The sequence below is a fragment of the Lepidochelys kempii genome, chromosome 23 (genome assembly GCF_965140285.1).
Source record: "Lepidochelys kempii isolate rLepKem1 chromosome 23, rLepKem1.hap1, whole genome shotgun sequence".
Lineage (NCBI taxonomy): Eukaryota > Metazoa > Chordata > Testudines > Cheloniidae > Lepidochelys > Lepidochelys kempii.
Genome location: NC_136402.1, coordinates 11,125,191 through 11,134,767, shown reverse-complemented (window position 1 = coordinate 11,134,767; position 9,577 = coordinate 11,125,191). Strand labels below are relative to the sequence as shown.

General features: G+C 57.0%; 1 protein-coding gene and 1 pseudogene across 1 annotated transcript; one reads left to right on the top strand and one right to left on the bottom strand.

The window, feature by feature from the left end:
- Positions 1-268: 268 nt before the first annotated feature.
- Positions 269-4,091, top strand: LOC140901845 (glutaminyl-peptide cyclotransferase-like protein; annotated as a pseudogene).
- A 1,150-nt stretch (positions 4,092-5,241) lies between these two features.
- Positions 5,242-8,148, bottom strand: LOC140901844 (peptidoglycan-recognition protein SB1). Its single transcript, XM_073321272.1, has 4 exons — positions 8,089-8,148; positions 7,373-7,620; positions 6,551-6,669; positions 5,242-6,217 (listed from the first exon to the last, which is right to left on the bottom strand). Exons 1-4 carry the CDS (start codon positions 8,146-8,148, stop codon positions 6,039-6,041), a joined length of 606 nt encoding a protein of 201 aa, XP_073177373.1. The 3' UTR covers positions 5,242-6,038.
- Between the last annotated feature and the right edge of the window lie 1,429 nt (positions 8,149-9,577).

Sequence of the window (9,577 nt, the reverse complement as noted above, 5' to 3'; positions counted from 1 at the left end):
GATCCCTCCTTCTAGGGTTTTGGAAAATTGTGATTCTTTTCCTCTGGTGTTTGGAGAAACACTTGATAGTGATCAACGGGGATTTTGGTTTTGCTCAGTGATTATTTGGTCTGCGAGAAGCTAGATTAAGGGCTGAGCCTTCGTTATTGTTGGACAGAATTGCTGTCCAGACACTGCAGAAACGGCAGCAGCAGCTGGAGCTCTGCACTACCCAGTGAAATCACTGAGGGTTTGTCTACAGACTCAGGCTTGTGCTTCGGCCCTAACAATGGCTGTGTGGACATTCCTCCTCAGGCTCCGAAACCTGGGCTCCAGTCCCAGTAGGAACAACTACATGGCTATTTTTAGTACCATAATGAGAGCCCCAGTCTGTAGACCTGGGCTTTGAGATTTGTGGCTGCTGGTATTTTTTGCAACGTAGCCATAACCTAAGAGCTGAGAACACTTGGGGCTGGAGCAGTGCAGAAACTTCAGAAGGTGACAGCAGTGTGCAGTGGCAGAGTGGGCAGTGACCGGAGTGGGCAGAGGCATCATTTGATTTTCCTGCATTCCTCCCCTAAGGCTGGAGCTGAATGCACCTAACGGCACCCCTAGACCCTAGGACTTCACTTACGGTGGACAGCAAACTAAGAGTGCGGTGTCATGGACAGAAAGGGGAGTGGTGTGTTAACGGGACATTTGTCCACTGGTCTTTCAGAAAGGGGGAAACTGAGACAAAGCCACTGCTCCACCTGGGGCCAGGGATTTACCTGTTGTTTGCATACGTTTGAGTCATTGTTGTCATGTTTTCTCAAGTTAATGCCATTCTTCCTTCTCCCCTTAATAAAATATTTCTTTTGTCGCACACAGGCTCAGTGCTTGCAAGACAGGAAGTATTGCTTCTTAGAAACACCCAGGGCTGGTGTTTAGTTTTCCCAGATTTCTGGGTGGGACCTCAAGCCAGTGTTGTGTTATAATTTTGAGAGGAACCCCTATATATTGAAGCCAGAGCTGGAACTGGAAGAAGGGTTACATATGTATTGCAGAGGAGTTTAATCTCCTCCTTTGTACAGAACAACCCTTATGCCCTGGCACCAACTCTTTCAGAGGATGGTCACAGCTCCTCCCAGGGCCATCATCCACCCTGGGGCTCACAGAGATGGTGGGTTTTGCGCAGATCTCTGTATGCAGAAAGACACAGGACTTCAAAGCGGGAGACACAAACCCTGCCCCTCAGTCTGTGATTCTGTCCCACAGAGGGGTATTCTGGTGCCTCCCCTTGTCTAATGTCCCCTTGGTAATAAATCCAGTGACAACACAGGTCTGTGGAGTTCTTGGAACTGGCGGTCTTGGGTTCTGATCTCTTCTCCCCCAGGGTAAAACGAAAGAAACCCGCTGAGTGCAATGGGGTGAGGGCCAGATTCTGATACATTACCCTGAATCTATCTATCTATCTATCTATCTATCTATCTATCTAATGAACACAGATCTGATAAGGCAGCTGCTGGCTGGGAGCCTCCTCTGTACAGCCTCAGATCAGGGTAAGCCTGGGGAATTTAGGAAAGACCTCCCTGCTCTGCAGCTAGCCCCTCCATCCCAAATGTAAAGGTGCTCCTTTAATCTGAGATTCCACAGAGTCCCCATCCCAGCCCCAGTACCTGTCCATGTGGTCCCTGGGCTGGATGGAGCTGGTGATGTTTCAAGCCCGGTGGAGTGGCAGCTTGGGAAAGACAGGGCCGCACCTTCCTGGGGGCCACCGACTTGGCCGTGCCCTGTGCCATCCTGCTGGAACTGGCCACGGCCTTGGACGTGGAGCTGCTGAAGGCCAAGGAGCAGGTGAGAGCTTCCCAGGTTGGGGGTTCTACTCTTGTCTTGGGGAAAGGAATGGAGTCTAGTGTGCAAAACCGGGAGGGATGGGAGCCGGGACTCCTGGGGTCTATCCCTAGCTCTGCTGCTGTCCTGGGTGCAGTCCCCTCACCTGTCCAGCAGTGCCAGGTGTTGAGTGATCCCCGTGTCTCTCCCCAGGGCTCTGAGGTGACGCTGCAGCTGCTGTTCCTGGATGGCGAGGAGGCCTTCCGGGAGTGGAGTGAGAGGGATTCCCTGTACGGGGCTGTCCATGGCCAGGGCTCAGCACCAGCCGGGCACCAGCCAGCTCCAGGCTATGGTGAGAGCCGCCCGCCTGCCCCTCTGAGGAGTTCTGCATGGGGGATCTTTCAGGCTGGAGGGAGATGGTGAGGGTGCCTGTCCGGGGTAGGCGGGGGGCTCAATCTGTCTGCACTGGATCTTGTACCAATCCTTCCCTCAGATCCTCCTGGGGTGACTGGGCCCCTACAGATTTAACCCCTCATTGCCTCCTTGCAGAGCCTGTTTGTCTTGCTGGACCTGCTGGGGGCCCGCCACCCGACCATCCAGAACCACTTCCCCTTCACCGCCTCCTGGTTCGACCGGCTCGTCGGCATCGGTACCAAACCTTCCTTTCTTCCAGGGGTGGGAGGGGGCTTGCCCCCCCAGGCACCTGTAGCGGGACAGCTACCTCCTCCCCCGCCCGCCAGTCCTGATGGTCCTGCGTCTGTCTGACAATGAATAAAGGTGCCTGGGTTCTAGGCCCAGCTCTGGGAGGGGAGTGGGGTCTAGTGGTTAGAGCAGGGGGGCTGGGAACCAGGACTCCTGGGCTCTATCCCCAGCTGTGAGACAGAGCTGGGAGTTGGGGATTCAGTCCCCGGGGCTGTTGACCTGGCATCTTTCACCAATACTTTATTTCCCTCAAACACGACTTGTCAGGTTTGAAATCTCCCCTCCCTCCCTGGCAGCGTCTCCAAGTCCTCAGGGAGCTCTGTTGTGAGCGGCCAGGTGTAGCCCCCTGTGGGGCTCATTCTGCCGAGCCCCAGCCTGGCAGGTCCCAGGAACCAGTCCATTCCTCACTCTCTTCTCTGTGTCGCCCAGAGAAGTGTCTGCACCGGCTGGGCCTGCTGCAGTCCCACCCCTGGGAGCAGACGTACTTCCAGAGGGAGCCTGTCTATGGGCCTGTCGAAGAGGACCACGTCCCCTTCCTTCGCAAAGGTACCTGTCCTGCCCCATGCTACCGTTCATCCAGGTGCAGAGCAGTGTGGGATGGACAGCTGGGGAGGCCTCCCCGGTGGAGCCAGGGAGGAATGTGTGCAGACAAAGTGTGGTGAGACTCCCCCAGGCTCCCACACAAGCCTGGCCTCATGAGTGGAGCAAGGGACTGAGACCTGGGTTCAGGTCCTGGCTTTGCCACTGCCCTGCTGGGTGACTTGCTGCTGTCTTCCTCAGTTTCCCCATCTGTGAAGTGGGGGGAATCATTCTGACCCCCTTTGTAAAGTGCTTTGGGATCCCCTGAGGACAAGGGCTATGCAAGAGCTAGGTGTTATTTACAGGGGTAAAATGCTTTATAGATGATGTTTGCCTGCCTGGCACACTTCACCCCAGAGGTGGCTGCATTTTGAACTTAGGCTCTGGGATCCTTGGGGGTGAAAGACTTTATAAACATATCGTTGCTATCTAGCCACTTGGCCCTGACTCGCTTGATGTCTCTGGCCAATCTGGTTCCCATAATGCACCTGGGCCAGCTGCTCGTTGCTAGGTCAGGGGAGCACACGGCTCCTAGATGTAAGGTCAGGTCGTGCCTGAGGGCCTGGCTCCATCTACTGAGACAGTGTGCGCATTTAGAATGTCGCCCGTCGCCCGCTAGTGGCTGGGCCACATGGGGATAATAGTCTACTACTGCTGACAATAGTGGAATTACTCTTGTAGCTCCAGCAGTAGAGGCTGGGCTTGCAGTGATGCAGATCCTGGGTTGGATCCCTGCTGACTATCCATGTATCTGTCTGGCCACAGGAGTGCCGGTGCTGCACCTCATCGCCACCCCTTTCCCGTGGGTCTGGCACACGATGGAGGACACGGAGCAGAATCTGCACCCCCCGACTGTGGAGAACCTCTGCAAGATCCTGGCTGCCTTCCTGGCCAAGTACCTGTGGCTGTGGCTACCCAGAGCCTCCCCTGGCGAGGGAACCAACCCCTCTCTGGGCCTCACAGGATCCTTCGCCCCTCCTGGGCCGAGCTCCATGGGGCCAGCAGCCAAAACACCCTAGGGACCAGGCAAGGTGGCTTGGGGGGCCCGGGCTGTGGCAGCCGCGCAGGGTCTTGGGGAGGTGTTACAATGCTGGGAGGATGGGAAGGGAGATTGTGCTGAGTCTGTTCCGGGGCTGCAGCGGGGTTGTGGCCGGCCCAGGAGTGAAACCTCTTGCTTGAGCCCCTTCCTGGGCTTTACACGCCCCCCAGAGCTCCAGCCGCCAGGGCCTGGACTAGCCTTTTCCCAACAGGGAGCCTGGATCCCAGCTGGTCGCGTCCCCCAGGGTCCACGGCTCAGAAGCAGAAATAACTGGGCTGAACCTGGACTGTGCCAGGGGCAGGACACCGGGGGCTGCGGGGGGGCCAGACCTGCACTCTCTGCAGCACGGCCTCCAGCTGCGAGCCCACCAGGGGTTGCTCCTGTTTACGGGGCCCGTCCAGCCCTGGGGTGCTGGGCTCCCAGCCTCGCTTGGGGGCTGCTCCACAGCGACTCTCGAAACAAAGAGCTGCCCTGTCAGTGCTGCTGCCCCCTTCCCACATGCTGGGCAGCCCTGGGCACTGTGGGGCTGGGACACTGCTCCTGGCATGGCTGTTCCCTCCGCTCCGGCCCCTCCTGCCAGTCTCCAGCCGCAGCCCCAGCTCCCATCAGCAGGCGCAAACTCCAGCTCCCCTCCCCTTCCTTCAGCTCAGGGCTGCCGGGCCTGACTGTGTGTGACCCATGCGGAACCAGCACCCCCTTGGTTCCTCTCCACCTCCTCCCTCTGGATTGAGAGGCAGCACAGCCTAGTGGGCAGAGCACTTGACTGCACCCATGGGATCTGTTCCACACTCTGCCACTAACTGGCCCTGTGAGTTTGGGTAAAACCCTTTTCCCCTCCCTGTGCCTCAGTTTCCCCTCCCATCCTTTGTCTAATTAGACTGTGAGCTCTTTAGGGCAGGGACTGTCTGTCTCATGTTCTGTGTATATAGCACCTAGCCCAAGGAGGCCTCTTAGTGCTAATCTGACAGACCATAATCACACCCTCTCAGCTCGCCCAGCCCAGCCCAGCGGCAGGGTGGTTATGGTTTAACAGGAGATGAAATGATTCCCGGCGCTTCAACTTTGGATGTGCTAGAAGCTGGTTTATTGTCACTGCTCAGTAGCTCCCCAGCAAAGCAAGCACTAAGCCGCGGGGCGCTGAGGTAAAGGCAAATTGCACTTGAACTAAAAACCCCTTTGTGGGATTCTGCGACCCACCCGATGGGTCCTTCCCCGTCCAAACACTTTGCCCCTATCGGTAAAAGAGGCTCGTGGGAACGGACTGTCGGGGTGAAAGGGGCGAGGGCTGAAAGCTTTGAGAGGCAGACCCTGCGGGGGCCAGGCAGAGCCGAGTGTCAGGGCTCAGGGACACTTGGGTTCCCTTTGTGGGGGGTTAACTAGCGACCGGTTTCTGGGGGATTCCAGATGAAATCTTCGCTGCAGATCTCGGGGGGGCTGGGGGCAGAGGCGGATTTGACTCTGGAATTGATAATTGCTCAGACGTTTCACACGGGAATGGAGGCGAAGTTTCCTGAGCTGCCCAGGGATTGGCAGGGCCGTGGCCACAGAGCTCGGCTGAGGCTTGGCCCCACCCCCCTGGACACTGTAAGACCCTGGGCGTGGCTGTGTGTGGACCCGGGCTAAGCTGACATGCCCGTTGCAGGCGGGAGCGAGGGGCTAGGCCTGGCGTCTGCCGAAGGAAGTAGCCTGGGGGAGGCAGGTGGCTCCCAGGCGCCATTAGAAATCTGAGCCCCCGGGGGTGGGGGAGGCAGCTGAGCCCAGGGGAGACGGGAGCGTAACCCCAACTCTCAGAGCCCTGCTCTCCGGGCCTCAGGAGGGAGCAGGTGGGTGAGAAGTGAGAGGCCACCCCCTGCTGGGGGGCAGAGGTGTAGCTCAAGCAGGCAGAAGCCGCGGGCGGGGTCAGCGATGGCCCCGAGGCTGCAGGGACTCAGGCTTCAAACTCAGGCCACTGGCTTATGGCCTCATAGAGGGCGTCCCCGGGGCATTGGGTTGACTTCACGTTGCAATGCCCCTTCAGGGTGTAGCTTTCACTCAGGAAGCCCCCGGAGACAGCACATTGGATCAGGCTCTTGGCAGCGGTCAGGGTGGTGTTGTCAGGGGCTGTTTCTGCAGGACACCAGCAGCCCCCTGTTAATTTCACACACGCCCCTGGCCCCTCTCTGCTGCTCAGGGGATGTGAATGTGGCCTGAGTAAATAAACACCCTCTAGCCCCGTTCTTGATTGGCCATGTCAGTGTCTTTCTCCCCCACCATTGTGTTTGGTAATGCGGCTCCCCGCCTCCACACACACATTTGCTTCGCCACGCTCCCCCTCCCCCTCCCTTTCCTGACCCTGTGCCCCAGCCCAGTGCCCCACCGTGGTGGAACCAAGAGCAGCTGTGAACTTCCCAGTTCCCCTGGGGGCCTAGCAGGGAAAATGTACAGACGGGACCCACATACTGGAGAAGCTGCCCAGGAAGCTGATTCCCAGTGACTTATTGTTCCAGTTCTTGGCATGGGCCCCCATGGTGCTCCAGCCTCTGCCCTCGTAGACTCTGTCGTCTTCGCCGATCAGGAAGCTGCAGGCAGAGCGCAGTGTGAGACCCGCATGGGCACGTCGGCCGCACCCTCCCCTCCCCATCGCTCTCGGCAGCTCCCCCAGGGTCGTCGCTGGCCCGTCCCGGGTTTGAACCTGGGACCATCAGAGCTAGAAGCTCAATCCTCTGCCATGGAGCTAAAGACCCACTGAGGAAAAGGACTGGAATGGAGGGGCCCTAACCTGTATTGCACTGTTTGGCCATTAGGTGGCGCTGTGTGTAACACCCCTTATGGAAGGCACCAAGGGCCCCACCTGGACAGAGCTGGGGGTCGAGTGAGGGCTGTAGTGGGCCGAGATGTGGGGCAGGAGAACAGCGCTGGGAGCCGCTGCCCTGCTGGAAATTCCCAGCTGGGTTTCCATCTCCTGACATCACCATCTCAAAGCATTTCACGGAGCAAAATCTCTGGCCAGGTTTTCGTTGCGGGACGTCAGGATGGCTGCAGGGAAACGTGTCAATAACGCCGGCATGGGGCGGTGTCACAGAGGCCTTTGCTGGCCCCCACCCCACCCCATTGCCACGGCTCCAGCCCCACACACAAATGCTGTAGGAGTGTAACTGTCCCAGGCTAGTTAACACATTACAGCCCCGGTGGGGGGACAATCCTCGGTGCTTACGGTGACAGCACTGCCGAGAACACATGTTAAACCAATCAGCGAACCCACCCGCCTGCTAATGGGCTTACCAGGGATCCCTCCCCTGACTCCAGCCAGGGCTCCGGCCGGGGTGCAGCCCGTCAAACCCACCCACGGGCTTTCCAGTGCTTGCAAGCTCAGCACAGCTTCTGCTGCGAACACGACCCCTGGGAATCTGTGAGTGCCACGGGCCGGTCCCTCGATCTGGGAACAGGTCATTCGCAGCCAGTGTCTCGCTCCCCAGGGCGTCGCTTCGAAAGGCTGGGGGCAGAGGTGGGAATTTGCATCCCCGCCTTGGCTGGTCGGTCGTTTAACAAGTGTCCTGTGATGGTCCTGACCCTTCCCAGGGTTTGCTGGAGTCATGTCTCCCCCAGAAGAATCACGTCCCATCCCCCCAGACTCCAGACCCATTTGCATTTGTAATACAATGAACTCTGGAAATACCCACACTTCGTCCAACCTGCTTTGTGCAGGGTCTGGGAGGGAACTGCTGTCTCTGGCCCATTTCCCCCTACAGAAATGGGTGGAACCAAGCGCTGTCCGGCATCCTTGGGGAACCCATTGACTTAATGCCTGGACAGGTTTCTCTTCTGTCTGGCATTTCTGCCATGGCCTGTCACAATGTCAGGTTTTGACGTTGCATTTAAGAAGCATTCTGCCATCACGCCAGCACCCGGCCTCCACAAACCCGCCCAGTCGGCTGGCAGCCTCCTGCCCCAGTTCTCTTTAGAGCCCCTGGGCCGATCTCTCCCACGCCCCTCCTTACTCGGGGTGCCCCCAAACCTTTTCCTTCCAGCACGCAGTTCATTTTCTTAACTTCCAACATGGCTCGGCTGCATCATTAACGATGAGGCTTGTCCTGCTCCATCACATCCTCCGGGTCCTCCTTGCACTCAGCCGGCTTCCCTGGTGCTCCCAGTGTCTCCGCAGCCAATTGCTCCTGTGCTGGCCGATGAGCACTTCCACCATCCTCCGCCCGTTTCTGACAACCCCACGTCTGCACCGTCTCCTCAGCTCCTTCCCCTCGCCCGCCTTCCCCTTTCTTTGCGGCGCTCGCCAGCCGCCCGTTGACTTCCCCATTTTGCGGCTTCCCTTTCTGAGCATTTTCTGTCACTTCCTTAAGCTTCTGATTAAAAGCCTCGTGCGCCTGATGCTGAGCTGCCGCCCCGGGTCATGCTTTCCCCTCCACTCTCTGGTCAGCCTCAGAGACAAGCAGCGCACACGTGTGATCCCACAGGCCGGCCGGCCGCTGTGCGGCCCCAGATCCTCCATGCATAACAGCACATTTCTTTACAAACAATCCAAGCTCTCCTTTACTATTTCGGCCATTCTTTGCCCGCATTTTACTCTTGATGGAGTTAACGTTTCGCTGGATCTAGTCTTACATCTCTTCTTCAAACTTTTCCCCTCCCCTGTAGGCCCCTAGACCGTCCCAGCCAGAGTCTCCACACACCGCTAGGTCTTTACTCCCGACACAGAGGTTGTTACCCTGCCCGGTCCGGTTCCAGCCGGTAAACTTGGGTTGGAGGATCCCCCAGGGAAGCAGATTTTTTACCAATTCAGCTTCGATCTTACTTCCTACTTAAAGAGACCTCAAGGACCCAAGCCCCAGCCAGTATTTATTAGTTATTAGTACAGCGCTCAAACAGAAAGGCAGATCCATTACCAAGTCTGCTGAACCAAATTTTGCAGCCATTGACGTAAACGACAGACTGATCCCCGTGATGTCTTTTGCCACAGCTTGCATACAGCCTTGCATTGGGAAAGAGGAAGAGATAAGCTGGAACTAAGTTACCTATAAGTAGTCCAAGCTGTATGCAAGCCGCGGCAAAAGACATCACGGGGATCAGTCTGTCGCCTGCAAAATTTGTGTCTGGTAAATACCATAGACTTCCCAGCACACAATCACACATCTGCTGCTTAAGCATAAACTTTTACCATCACTATGTTATTTATACATTTCCATTTGTTTGTGGTTAGTACATTTCTCGCACAGTTGCGTGGCAACGCAAATAACAGGGCGCTAGGCTACAAACTTTAGCAAACTGGCATTTTTCACTGCCTGTGAGAGTTTAGCAGCATTCCCAAAGCATCTCGGGAGTTTGGGTCACCAGTTGGTCTGAGGTCTGCTAGTAATTTGGCCTCTACCAGTCAATAAACCTTTGTACTGGTATAACGACATCCCCATGGATGGGGTTGGGGGGTGTTGTAATGTTTTAACTAGACCGGTCCAGTTAAAGTCCTCAGGCTTTTGC